The sequence below is a fragment of the Quercus lobata genome, chromosome 3 (genome assembly GCF_001633185.2).
Source record: "Quercus lobata isolate SW786 chromosome 3, ValleyOak3.0 Primary Assembly, whole genome shotgun sequence".
Lineage (NCBI taxonomy): Eukaryota > Viridiplantae > Streptophyta > Magnoliopsida > Fagales > Fagaceae > Quercus > Quercus lobata.
In genome coordinates this window covers 27,241,181-27,256,278 of record NC_044906.1, presented here as the reverse complement: position 1 = coordinate 27,256,278, position 15,098 = coordinate 27,241,181, and the positions used below count along the sequence as shown (strand labels likewise).

The 15,098-nt window shown below is 35.2% G+C and overlaps 1 protein-coding gene across 1 annotated transcript; it reads left to right on the top strand.

Moving 5' to 3' along the window:
* The first annotated feature begins 7,414 nt into the window (after positions 1-7,414).
* Positions 7,415-9,206, top strand: LOC115982883 (PRA1 family protein E). Its single transcript, XM_031105620.1, has one exon. It carries the CDS (start codon positions 7,538-7,540, stop codon positions 8,165-8,167), a length of 630 nt encoding a protein of 209 aa, XP_030961480.1. The 5' UTR covers positions 7,415-7,537; the 3' UTR covers positions 8,168-9,206.
* Positions 9,207-15,098: the final 5,892 nt, after the last annotated feature.

Below are 15,098 nucleotides of genomic sequence, written 5' to 3'. Positions count from 1 at the left end.
TACAAAAATTTACTTTAGAATATATAGGATTTGATGATGCCGAAAAATCAACAATAAATCACAGGATCCTCACGTGCTCGAAATAGCACCTGCACAACAAAAAGAGAAAACCTTATAGAGAGCACCGGTGTGATGCCAGCCAAGTACCCTCCGAAAGTTAAGTTAGAACTTCTCACAACTCTAGAGTGCCAGAGCAGGGTAAATTATGCGTACCTTAGTCAGTGAGGGAATTGAGACTTTTATAGTAGAAAAAAGTGGACATCTCTTTCCATGGTTTAGAAGTCTTTTCCTTATAGGAATCCTCATAAGCGTATTTTTCGGAATTCTTTCCTTGTAGGAGTCTTTTTTATCAACATTGGGCATGGGGCACAAGAAATTTCCTTATACGTATGCATGGAGACCAAGTTAGGGTTACGTCAGAATCGTCAGCCTAGTTCCTCCCTTCATCATGGCAGCGTCAGCTTTCAATCCCCGTCCTAAGTTAATCCCGTCAGCTTTGTAGACTTACTATTTGTCATGTGTTGATAGATGCAAGGCTGACGGGTTGATTTGGGGTGTCACTCTACGCCTTGCCATGGGTAAGTTCTAATATTACAAAATTATCCTTATCAGGATTGAACAAAGGTCCCAGCAGTATGTTACTCAAAATTAGATTTATATTGCAAATACTCCTAACTGGTATGAATTACTAAATAGCAGCCCTCTGTTTCAAATCCATCCACTTGGGTATATCAAACCCACTTGCAAGACTCAAAATATGAATTAAACAAATTTGAGCAAACATTTAATTTACATTTGTAAACACAGAAAATCTCCAGATGATTATTCACAAGCTCAAAATACAGAAAAATTCTTTTTGGCTATTACTTATTACGACCCATTCCATCCGCATTTTTATACAATCCATTAATTGCCTCAAGGCCATAGATATTGCAATACTTTACACCAAATTTTCATATGAATTAAGTAAATAAAAAAACAAATTTCAATACTGAAACAGAGTATAATCCTTATTGTTGTCAACACCATCTCACGGTGGCTCCAGCAACAAATTCGGTGACTTGTGTGGGGACGGTGTGTGTCGGTTTATGGTGGAGTGAAGGCATGGGCAAGAGGAAGCGGTGGGTTTGGGGATTTTATAATCACATTTTTGTAGATTTGGGATTGGAGGGAGGGAGGGAGGCAGAGAAGTTTGAGGTTCTTTATTTTTATTTATTTTTTTATAATTTGAGTTTGTTAATATCTTATGTGGAATTTTAGTCATTAAAAAATTGACGTAAAGTATGTTATATCAGCAATTTGTAAAATATTTGTAAAATAGTTTGTGTCTGTACTCCATAATATTACTTTTTCAAAAGGAAAAAGGAGTGATGAGGAGTTGGTGAATAGTTGGCACAATAAATGAGACAACTATTTAATTAATAGGAGGCACTCCTAAAGTGGAAACGAGAGTAAATGCAAGAGGATTTGGGCTTATATAGTAACACTAAAGGAGAGGCGAAAATGGAAAAGGATTGTGAGAAAGAGAGAGGATGATAATGATCAATGGATAGGCCACCCATGAGTCATGATTACTAATTAGGACAGCCTAGTAGGTGGAAAATGCCTTAGGCTTTGTAATAGCACTTGCACCAGTTCATGTAAAATAACCTAAATGCAAAATCTTGGCCAATCAACTTTAAAAATCACCCATCATTGCATGTAAATTTATGTATCTATGGTTCATTTTCACTATTAGCTATTGCAGCTTTGTACGTAAATTTTAGCTGCGAGGACCAAAAGGGCTCGTAATAGAATTGGGCTTTAGCCTAAATATAAAATAAGCCCAACTAAATGTTTTGAATGGTCGTGTAGGCCCTGCCGAGGAGAAAGATGCCTAAGGAGGAAATAGGTCTGAGGAAAGATTGTGGAGATGAATGAGCTGAGGAGGGTGTGAAATGTTCGAAGTCAAGTTGCATGTCTTAGCCCAAGGAAGGTAACAATAACTGTCCTAATTAGGTGGCAAAGAAAACTTCCAAATATACCATCACCTATGCATTTAATGCACGGTACCAATCAAGCATGCCACATTAATGACCGAATGACACCTGAATAGTGCCTTCATAGCCTGTTACTTGCTTAACAAGGCCTCAAAAGGAGGGAAAAGAAGGATGAGACAAGTATCTTCATGAAAGACCATCAACCATCCAAGTGGAGGGCTAAGATCAAAGCTGGGATACTATAAAAGGGAAGAGATCCCCAATGAATAGGGATCGAATCCTAAGAAAAAGAGAGAATAGAGCTTAATCTTGTATTTTGCCAAGTGTAAAAGCTCCTCGGTTATTTCAAGGAAGAAGAAATAAAGAACTTATGTCATTATCAATTCTCACCATATCACTTGTCTAATATAGATCCTTAGATAGGAATTATTGTTCAAAATTCAACTATTGGTCAAGAAACTCACCTCTATAAATAAATTGTCGTGGACTTTGATCCAAGCTCAATACTTTTTTGAGCCTTTCGAATTTTGAGCCCAAACAATAACTGTGTATATGCATATTTTATTCATTATTTGCATATCCCAAGGATAAAAGAATAAAGTGGATTGCAATTATGATATGAAAAGAGAGAGAAATAATTAAAAAAAGAAAACAAAAAATGAAGGATCCAAATTCCCTCCATTTCAATGTGATGGGATCTTTTTCATTTAGGGCCAACTCAATGAATTTTAAGGCATAAGGTAATAACTAAATTAAAGTTTTTACATATTTAAATGTCCATTAAATAAGAAAATTTTATATAAAATTTATTCAACATGCTTGTTTAGATGAAAACAACTAATTAATTTTTTTTATTCAAGTTATCTAACATCTCTTTTATATTAATAATATAGTTAATTCGCTTAATCTTTCATAACATGTTATATTTATTAACTAGCAATTAGATATATAGTGTAGGGACTGAGTTTGAGCGCTCCTCCTATTGGACGAAAGGTCTCAAGCCCAACTAGCCCAATACAATGAATTTTTAGAGAATGAGTTTAAGAATTAGGTTTTAGTCCGAACCACAATCACTAGACACAGTTAGGTGTGGGTTGAGTAACAAGGAAATGGGTTGAAGTATGAGATTTTGTCCTCGGGCGTTTCGTTCGAGGAACTAAGTATTCTTCTTCTTCTTCATTCAGTACTAGGTTACAGGGGTTTTCAAGATCATACAGACTGTCACAACTTCCTTCCTTTTCTCTCTTTTTGCTCTTTTTCCGCGATCCCCCTTTTTTGGAGGGTCTCTCACATTATATACTTCTTTCCAGTCGATCTTGGCCCTCCATCTGTTGATCATACAGGTCACTACTTGAGTGCTCGTTTCATCAGCCATCTTCCCAAATCCTCTGAGTTGCGGCAACTAAGGCCGCACTGTTCAGGGGTCATTTTTTCATTAATGCGGCCAGAATGTTAGCTGAGTACATTCAATGCGGATGTTACAGTTTCTCATTGGATTGCTCCTGCACCATATGTCTATGGATATCCTACTGTACTTATCCTTCTCCTGGGGGCGCCCTGGGAGGCTGCCTTTGCCGGTGTGCTGTTCCCTCCTCTTGGGATTTGGGATGCTAAGAGCAGGATTGTCCTCAGCAACGTTTCTAGGCCCTTTGGGCTTTCTTTGTCCGTCCTCGGCTATTTCTCCCTCCTCGGCGCGGGCCTTGGGCCCAGTACAAAGTGGGCCGGGGTTGTCAAATTCCTTGGCCCCACATATAGTTAATTGAATTTTTTTCACAAATTTTATTTTTTAATTTGTTAACAACTATATATATATGAGTTGGGTTCAAGTTACACCTAGTGTAACTCTAAACAATGTTATAGCACCCAATAACTTGTTATTAAATTAATATTTTGAAAATCCAACCATAAAATTACATGTTCTATTTGTTCTTTACATGCATGTCAATTTTCATATTAGTCGGATGTTATTTACCATTTGATCCATAAACTCATATTTTATACATTATTTTAAACTACAAAAATTTGAATTTTAACGATTGATTGATGTCATGGATATTAATTTTTGATCACCTTGAAATTTTGCAAGTATAAAGAATGAGTCGAGTTCAAGTTACATCTGATATAACTCTATTTATTACCTAATTAATACTAGCACTCTCTCTCTCTCTCTCTCTCTCTCTCTCTCTCTCCTTATTTATTGCTTTCTAAGAGATAATATTTTGTTCAACACAACCTAAATAAAAAATCTAATTTTTTGGTTAGACTGCGTTGAAACAGCAGATAACTTTTTTTTTTTTTTTATCAGATAACTTTATCTCATCAGATATATATATATTTTTTTAAATTTACGGGGAAGATAAAAGTATATATTTGTGTAAAAAAAAAAAAAAAAAACAAAGAAAACACTTAGTTTGAACATAGGGGCCACCCCGGTGGGCCATGGCTGCCAAACACCAGTAAACAAAACAAAACAAAAGTTCCATAAAAAAAATTCCAATTGGTCCTTTAAAAAAAAAAAAAAGACCATAAAATTTTGAAAGGTAGACCTTCTGGACTTGCTGCTTCAACGCAGTCTTACCAAAAAAGAAATTTAAAATCTTCAAGGAATATAGAATCTTTTGTAGCGTCTTTGGAGAGAAACATTGGTGCAACCAAGTATATAGCATCAACTTTGAGCTTTTTCATTTGGTGGGTTTGCTTTATTGTTCTACAGGATTGAAGAAGAGTGCGTTTTGAGAAGAAAACTCCTGATTTACTTTGATTCAAGCATTGGCCCAACCATCTACATTACTTTTCAGGGCAATCAACGATTGCTGAGGCATCCTTTGGGCTGGCTTTGGAGAAAAGAACATCATCCTCGGACATTACGTGGTGATTTCAGGTCCTCTAGACTTGTTACCTTTCAAAATTTTATGGTCTTTTTTTTTTAAGGGCCAATAGGAAGTTTATTTTAAAAAAAATTTTATGGAATTTTTCTTTTGTTTTGTTTACTGGTGTTTGGCAGCCATGGCCCACCGGGGTGGCCCCTGTGTTCAAACTCAGTTTTTTTTTTACACATATATACTTCTATCTTCGCCGTAATTTTTTTTTAAAGTTATCTGATAAAAAAGAAAAAAGAAAAAAAAGGTTATCTGCTGCTTCAACGCAGTCTAACCAGAAAATTAGATTTTTTTTTGTTTAGGTTGTGTTGAAAAAAATATTATCTCTTGGAAAGCAATAAATGAGAGAGAGAGAGAGAGAGAGAGGGAGAATGCTAGTATTAATTAGATAATAAGGTGGAAGCAATCATATTTAATGATTTTTTTTTTAACCATTAAATATTTTAAAAATCTACGGTCTAAAAAAGGTGTAACTTTTGTAGAATTACACTAGGTATAACTTAAACCCATTTCATAAAAAATATACAAAGATAATGTAATCTAATGGTGGATTTGTCAATATTCGCATCTAATTAAAAAATATTGAGTGGTGTAACATTGCTTAGAGTTACACCAGGTGTAACTTGAACCTAACCCTATATATATAACAACACCTATATTACCATCAATAAAAAAAAAAAAAAAAGGCGAAGTTTTATCTAATAAAACAAAAATAATATAATAAAAATAATAAAAATCAAAGAAAGAATTGTAGACGTGACCACCTCTATTATTTATAAATATATATATATATATATATATATATATTTTCATAAAACCCATGCTACACCTCCCCAAAATATAAATGACATAACGAGTTATATAAAAATAGTGAAAAACAATCAAAATAATGAATATAGATTGTGTAAAAGCTTAGAGCATTCTTATCAACACTCTCAAATGCTATAAATTCTAAAATTTAGCATCAAAAGATCAAAAAGCATACTCCATCAAAGCTCTTAATTCCTATTCATTTTGCAATCCAGCTACAGTGGGTTGCTAGAGATAGCAGTGCACTTTAGCAAGATTGTTAAAAAATATAAAAATATATATATATATATATATTTGTTTAATAAAGAGAGAGACAGAGTAGAGAGAGAGGAAAAATAAAAATAAAAATGAATAAAAAATAATAAAGGAAGAATATTTAAATGGAGTATTAAAAAAAATAGAAATTTTGATGGTATAGATATCGTAAAATGATGTGTTATATATTATAAAATTAATCTTTGAGATGATAAATGCTAAATTTTTTAGAAGTGTTGATGGGAATGCTCTAAGCTAAACAGGAGTGATGGAATAACTCCATTTTATCCTACCAAGGTAAAACAAACACAAGGTAAAGATACTTTTCACTTATAAAAACAAGCACAGAGAGAGAGAGAGAGAGAGAGAGAGAGAGAGAGAGAGAGAGAGAGAGAGAGAGAGAGAGAGAGAGAGAGAGAGAGAGAGAGAGAGAGAGAGAGAGAGAGAGAGAGAGAGAGAGAGAGGTGTTAGCTCAAATCCACAGTGGAGCCAAATTTGAAAGGAGCGGAGAAGAATATCCAACGCAAGTACAAAAAAGTTTTTTTTTTTTTTTTTTAAACTACTTTATGTGCTTTAAATGGAGAGAGTGGCAAAATTTCCAGCAATAAGCACCAAAAAAGAAAAAAGAAAAAAAAGATAGGTTTGACACTTTTTTTTATAACATTTTCAATTTACTAATTTCAATTTTGTTTTGTTGATTGAGAAAGAAAGAGTGAGTGATTTTCTAGCTTCCGTGAATTCTACTACACTCTAAAACTTGAACATAGAGGAAACAAACCATCAACTATACATTAAATGAAGAAAAAAAAAATTCTGTGGTTTTTTTTTTTATAAGAGTGATGTGTCACTAACCAATCACAGTTATTAGAATAGAATTCTATCTTAGATAAAATAAAAAAGAGTTGTAGTAACATTATCATTTTATTTTTTAAAAATATTAATTTTTATTAAATGTTGGTTTAATGTCTGTTTAGGTCATTGTCTTAACTTTTTTTTCTTGCAAATAATATAATTATTTTTTTTTTAGTTTTTTGTCACATATTTTTTAAAGAAATATCATTTAATAAATACTGTGCACTATGCAGATAAGCTAAAAAAGAAACTGCAATCGCAAAGCTTTATTTTTTTTTTTTTCTTCATTTTTGAGAGAATTTCAATTTATAGTGTCTGCTCTTGATAATATATTTTTATTATCAGATCAAGATACTAATCAATTTTTTGTGTAAAAATAATTGAATTTTAGATTTTTTATTCAATCATTAAAAATTTAATCAATTGAACTAATTAAAAAAAAAAAATTTTGGGCATTGTAAGTTGTAAGTTTTTAGATTTCAATAATATTAGGACACAAAACATTTTATTCCAAAAAAAAAAAAAAACATTATTAGCTCAAATTCAATAAAAATAAATAAAAATTCAAAAAGTCCATTTCATGAAATGCAAAAACCATATAAAAGCAGCCCCAAAGAAACCATTTTCATTTCCCTCTCATTCAACTCTTCACTTTTCCCTGAGAGAATCCTTTGCTTAAAAGGAATTCCTCTCACTCAAACTTTGAGATCCAAAAAGCCAAAAAAAGAAAAAATCCCATTCGTATTCACAAAGTCACCAGCAATGTCTCTGAAATCACCCGCGGGTTATGGCGCCACCACCACCACCACCACCACACAGCCACCTCCCACTTCGCCGACCTCCTTAACCTTCATCGCACGCGCGACGCGCGCCACCCGAACCCTGGTAGCCACGCGCCGCCCATGGGCGGAGCTTTTCACACCATTCTCCTCCTTCTCTCTCCCTTACTCGTACTCAGATGCCCTTTCACGCATCAAGCAGAACTTCTACCACTTCCGTGTGAACTACGCCATGGTCACTCTCTTCATCCTCTTCCTCAGCCTCCTGTGGCACCCAGTTTCCATGATCGTTTTTCTCCTCGTCTTCGTCGCCTGGTTCTTCCTCTACTTCGATAGACCCAACCCAGTTGTCGTTTTCGGTCAGACGCTAGACGACCGTGTCGTATTGGGTGTGCTGGGAGTTGTGACTGTCATAGCTCTGGTGTTGACCGATGTGGGATTGAATGTTTTGGTGTCTCTGATTGTTGGGGTTGTTGTTGTTGGGTTACACGCCGCGTTTCGTGGCACTGAGGACTTGTTTCTCGACGAGGAAAGCGCTGTGGAAGGTGGATTGCTCTCGGTTGTGGGGGGCCATGATAGTCAGCCGCTCAGAACTCCGTATACTCGGATTTGAGACTTCGTTGAATGCTTGTTAATTCATGAAATTTTGACCTGGTCTTTGTTGGATTCGAGGTTTTTGGGGTGTGTTCTGAAATGGGTTTTTTGGAATTTTGAAGATTCCTCGTGGGATTTGAAATGGGTCTTTTGGAATTTCGACAATTTCTCATTGGATTTGAGGTATTTGGGGTTTTATCTGAAATGGGTATATTTTGAAATTTTCAGAATTTAGCATTGGCAACTGGTTTATGGTGACTTGGTCTGAAGTTGATATTGTAGGATTTTGAGGATTCTTTAGCAGTTATTGGTGTTTAGGAGTTTGATTTGAATTTGCTTATTGTGTGATTTTGTTCATGTTTTGGTGGTGGTGTGGGTTGGGAGGAGGTGGGTTGTTAAAGAAAACTGGTTGCCAATGGTATTATCTCTGTTGGAATGGATCTTTCGTATTGATTTCTTTGGTTAGTTTTCAGCTGGGATCTTTTGGGAAATAAGGTGCAACTTCATGCTGCAAAGTGGGACTGTGGAATCTTCGAGTTCGAATAGGGTGTGTTTGTTTACGGCATCATAGTGCAGGTGATCGTTCTGCTTTTTTATTTTGGGAGTCATTGGTATGGAAAATAGTTTGTAAAGTGATTTAAGGTTGAATACGGGTGGTGATGTATTTTGAAACTGGAAATTTTTGTGTTTCTCTTTAGTAATACTTATCTGGGGAAAAAAATGTTTGTCTCTCTAGTTATAGGGAAATTTAAATCAAGTGATTAAGCAACCAGTTTAAAGTCTTGTGCAAAGTACTGTTCTATGGCATGTTGGCTGTGTTATTTACTTGCTTTAGCATGTTCACTTCATATCAATATGAAATTTGATGCCAGCTTTGTTGGTACTGGTTGCTGGTCATTCAATACAATCTGAATGGCCTCCTTTCAAATGGTATATTGGCCCTTTTGCATAGGTGTTGATATGAAATTCAGTGACCTGGGTGGGACTATATTTCCACACAATGATATTTTATTGTACTTGGCTTTTCTCTCCAATGATGATATTTCCTGCCTATTGAATCTATGCCTTTATTTTTTTTACTCTTCTTTTTTCTTTCCTTATCAGAATTCTCTTGCATTTCTTTGTAGGACCTCTTGAGTTTGAAAATTTGAGAGCTGTACTCACTGAATATTTGGATGCTTGTGACTTTTTATGTGATATTTAATTGCAAAATGAACCTTTGGTTATCTATTGGTTACTCCTTGTCGCTTTGCAGTTACTCATTTCTTTCACTGTGGTTTCCAATTTGTATCAAATGATTTTTAGAGCATTTTGCTTTAGCTAAAAGGGGGTGTATTACCCTTTACATAGATTTTGAAACTATACCTACGTGGTTTTTTTTTTTTTTTTTTTTTTTCCAATTGTAAAAGCTTATTGCTCAGTAGCAAACAGGAAACAGCTTGTTCTGCGCTAGAATGTCAAATGATCAAAGGGAGTTGGGGAGGAATATTCTTGTCTGAATTATTAAACTGCAAAGAATTATCTAAGAAGTTTTAAAAGTGCAAAGAATTGTCTAAGAAATGTGGTAGACTAGGGCATTTGAGAGGAGTATTTAAAATGCTACATATAAGTTGATGAGGTGTGCATTTCTTTCAGTTTTTTTGTCAGGGATTAGGAGATTGTTCTGCTAGTTTGGAGATTCTATATTCACTACACTTGTTTCTTCCTTCCCTATAACATCTTAGTAAGATTCTTGTTTCACTGCCTTTCTGGTAAGGCAGCAGACTTGATAGACCAAGCTATTTGTAACAGTTCTGATTCACATTTTGTTCTTTCCAATTTAATGTGAGTTAGCCATTTTTACTTATAAAATTAATGTGAGTTAGCCATTTTTACTTATAAAAAAAAGTGAGTTAGCCATTTAGGTTATCAGCAAATTCAGATGGTGTAGTGGGCTTGTGGCTGTAAGTAAATGTGATTTTATGCATTACTCCATTGGGAGACGTGGAGTACTTCTGAATGTTGGATTAGCATAAGTTGACCATTAATCTGTCCAATTTTCCTGAACTAGTGTGCAAATGCATACTCTTGCCTGGTATAAGCATTTGGTTGTATAATGGAGATGGAGATTTGACAGGCCCTGAGAATTTGAATCATTAATATCATAATGATACCTGTATTGTTCAGTCCGTATCTTCACAGTCTCTGATTCTCTACTTTGACCTACCCTTGTTAATGCCTTAAGGAAGCAACAAACCGAGAAAGTTTACTTGCCAATTGGTTTATTTTGCTGTTCTAGCATTGCTCAACGAGCTGTGGGTTTGTTTGTTTCGTTTTTTCCCCCAATCTAATTAATCGGCACTATAAGTTACACAACATTTAAATCTATTGTCTTTATTCCTTTTGCGAAGGAAAAGCTTCTTATGGAATGAAGTCCGATGTGAAAAGATTAGCTTTTCTTCATCTGAAATGGTCAGCTAACTTTTTGTTAAAAAAATAGAGAGGCCAAAATGTTTGATAAAAGGATTCCTTTATGGGTGTGGTCGACTTTACAAAGGCTAGCTAACAGTAACAGGTCACTTTTCATGAGTTGCCTCACGCCTTTTTATTTAGTATTATTAGCTGGTGACTAATGATTTAGCAAAATAGGGTGGAGGGGACTGTGTTGTCCAGCTATTCTTCTATTATGAAATGCAAAATATTACATCATGGTGGCAATTCTTTGTTAAGTTTTAGAACTCATCATCTCACGTTGTTTCTGAATCATGACATGGTCTACTGGGAATGTCCCTACCATAGGCATAGCAACATTTTCAACTCCTACCAAAATATGCAATATTTTCAGCTTACAGATCTGTCAACCTGTTATGAAGTCTGTGCATAATGGCTGTCTTCTCCGTGACACTCTACGATGTTGCACATTGTGAATTTATTCATCAGGAACTGACAATTATGTATGTGAGAATTTTTAATTTGTTTGGAACCATTCTTGACTTAAGTGAGAACATCCTAGGCTTCCACCTCCCATTTGAGGTAGGAAATGCGAAGATCAAAGGCCAGGCTTAATGTCCATTTGCCTTCAAAATCCTGTATTAGCCTCCCCCCAAGTCCTGCCAATCCAATGTCTAATAATATCAGTATTGACTTTGAAAATACCCGATGGGTAAGAAATCTATGTAATAAAAAATTACAAATATTTCTTTTTTTTTTTTTTTTTTTAATTGCTGGGTAATTGGTTTATAGGGGGATCGAACCCCGAGCTTGACAGGGCACTAAGGCCCGGGTACCACTCAGGCACAAGGTCCGGTGGTAAAAATTACAAATATTTCTTACACTTGAGAACTCGAATGCGAAATTTCGAGTGCCACTGACTTGCGGACTTCGATGATTTGTATTTTTCCCCAGCATTGAACGGTACACCCTTCATGACAAGCTTGTTTATACCCGCCCATATTTTCCAACACACCACAGTAAATAACGTTTTCCCATTGACCAAAGCAATGAGAGTTGAAACCAAAAGCGGTGAGGTGTTTGATTTGATCCAGTTCTTTAACTTGAGGCTACAGGGCGAGGCCTAAGGTAAAAATTTTATAGGGTCTCTTTACTTTTAAATATCACTTAAATAATATTTAGTTTTTTTTTAATTATATATATTTTTAAATCTATTATTAATTCTTACTTATTAATATGACTAATTCACCCAAAGTGAGCTAATGGTACTTACTATATACGTTTTACAAACTACAAATTGGCAGATCACCAATAAAAAAAATGTGATTTAAATATTCATTTATTATATTGTTTAAGTGATACCAATCATATTCTTGTCACATCAATTTGTAATTTTTTTATTGTAAAATTTGTATTAACTTTAGCATTTTCCATTCATTTAATGGTGAAAGAAAATGCTAAACTTACTACAAATTTTACTACAAAGAATTTACAAACTAATGTGGTAATGAGGTGACTCTTCAACAAAAGAATCAATGAGTATTGAATTACTAGCACATTAATTTATAGGACCTATGTAATAAAACTTGTAATATACTAACATAACTCTAATAATTTAGGCCTTCTTAAGAGTGGGAAAAAAAATTACACCTAACTCACATTTTTTCTTTAATTAAAAAAAAAAACCTTACTACCCCTATAATTGGGGGCCTTTCTATGGTAGGGGGCCTTAGGCCATGGCCTAGGCCTAGGGTTGGCACTGTGAGGCTATTGGTGAAATGCCAAGCTTAGAGGTAGTCCTGCTTGCTCCCAAATAGGTCTCACCCTACTACAATCCTTAAGGATATGGAGAATGGTTTTAGTGTGTGGCTAAGAGCACTAGCATTAGAGGTGCTATATAGCTATTTTTAGCACCACCAATTTTAAAAAGTGAGCTATAGCTAAACTTAAAAATTTTAGCTCCTCATCTATAGTGCATAGCCATCTAAAGTTATGCATCGTAGTAAGAAGGTAAAATTTTTTTATTATTCTTTCTCTCATTAAAAAAAATTTTCTCTTCTTCTTTCTTTCTCTCTCTCTGGCTTCTCTCCTTTATTCTTTTTTTTTTTCCTTCTCATTTTTTTTCCCCTCTCTAGCGCCTCCCTCATCTCCCTCTTGTGGGTGGGTTTGTGGTGGTGGGTAGATCGGTCTTGAGGGTGGCTGGCTGGCTAAGTTCATCGGTGGGATGTGGGCTGTGGTGTGGTTGGATCGTCGGTGTTGATTTCGGTGAGGATCTTGGTGTCAAAACAGTGAGACTAAGCTCGACAATGGTTGGGTTCAGTGCCGAAACGGTTTGTGGGTGGTTTCGATGAGGATCTCAATGCTGAAATGGTTGGCGCTCCTCTTCCCTCACCTCCACTCCACTGCTAGGTTCATGGGTAGGTTGTTGGGGTCGTGGTGTGTGGTTGATATGTGAGTCTCTTTGGATTGCATATTTGGGTTTTAAGATTTCTAATTTTGTGTATTGTGTACTCTTGGCTTGGGTATCTTGAGGGTGATTTTTTTTTTTTTTTTTTAGTTGCTAGTTTTTTGGTTGAGCTTGAGGCAACTGTGATGGTGGTTATGCCATGATGTTGGCTATGGGTAGTGGTAGTGGTAGTGGTGGTGGTGGTGGGTTGTGTGAAGTGGTGGTTGACCGGTGGTGGTGGTGGTGGTGGTGGTTGTTGTTTATTATAGTGAATATATTATTTTATTAAAGTGGATATATTATTTTATTGTGTTATTTATATTATTTTATTGTGTTAAAAAATTAAAATAAAACCACTTATTTTGTAAAGTGAAAAGGTAAAATAAATAAGGGGTAATTATACATAACCTACTTATGGTTTGGGTGAAAATCACTTTGCCTATCTGTGGTTTGAAAAGTATCACTTAACCCACCTGTGGTATGTTTCCGTCAATCTCTGTAACCCACCTGAGGCTCAATCATTACGAAAACACCTCTTACCCCAAAACACAACATAACGCGAATCAAAACACTCAAAACTCAGAAAATTTTCAAGAGAGAGACCTCTGGCGAGATCAACATGTTCTTCGTGGTTTGGAGTGTTTGGAGGGGGAGAAAACACAAGTTTTGCATCAAAGCTAGGGGGAGAAAACACGTGTTTTTATAATGGGTTGTGGCTCTCCATTTGGTGGTTTTGTGTCACCATTTGTGGGTTTTGTTGGTTTTTGCATTTGGGTTTGCTTTATTTTTTTTGCAGAAATCTCAGTGGCCAGTGGTTATTGGTGGATATGGTTATGGGTTCACAATAGAGAGAAAAGAAAGGTAGAGGTTTTGGTTCTTCTCCAAATCGTCCTTGTATGTTGGTAAGCGCTTTTTTTTTTTTTTTTTTTTTTGAAGTTTAACTCATACCCATTATTCAATTTTCTCTCTTTGTTTGGTTTTCAAGAAAATAAAAGGGAAAAAAATATTGGTTATTGTAGTTTGTGCTGTTTGAGCTTTATATTGCTGTGTAAATGTTGAAACTTTTGATTTGTTTTCGATTGGGAAGGAGAAAGAAATTCTGGGTTTTGTGATTTATGTTGTTGAGGTTCTTGTAAAGATGAGAGGCTTACTAAAAGTTAAGCCAAATGGGTGTTTAAGACTAAGATTGAAGAGTTTGATTTCTTTTATAGTTATATTGTTGGTGAGAAAGTTTGAGAGAACTTGGGAATATGAAGGAAAAAAAAAATCTGGGTTTAATGATTTATGTTCTTCATGTTCAAGATTTATGTGAATTGAGAGAGAGACCAATACCACTTTTTGATCTTATTTGTCTTGCATTTTTGTACTATTTTTTGTTTTGAAAGGAGAGAGATATAAAATTTGAGTAAAAATACTTATTTACCCCTGATTTTAACAGAGGTGGGTTACAAAAATCAAACAGAATATACCACAGGTGGGTTAAGTGATACTTTTCAAATCACAGATAAGTAAAGTGATTTTCGGCCAAATCACAGGTAGGTTTAGTGTAATTACTCTAATAAATAAAGTAGGTTTTGGTGGAGCCAAATTGCTAAAAGTATGGCTCCACCAATGTAAATGCTCTAAGGCAAAGTGGGCAGGTATCACTGTCAACACTTTCAAAATATGAAAATTACTATGGGCATTAAGACTGTCATGGCAAGCTAACCATAAAATGAAAATTTGGATCCATTTCTTATAACCCAACCCAACCCAACCCTTTTTTTAACAAAGGTATCGAGGCTTCAGGTCTTCATTTTGGGTTAGCCCAGTTGTTTTTGGGCAAGTATTAGGCTTCCAGAATTGGAGCCCATTTCTATCTTTTTCTCTCCAAAAAAAGAGAGAGAATTGGAGCCCATTGAGTTTTTTGTTTTCATTGAGGATATGCCCATTTTGTTTGTCTAGGAGGACTTTACACCTATTCTTTCATCTTTTAATAACAGGACCTCCTTCATCTTTGGGCCTAGTAGGCAGTAGCCACTTTCAAACTAATGGGATGGGCTTTCGCTTTTCCTCATATGAAAGTTATATGCTT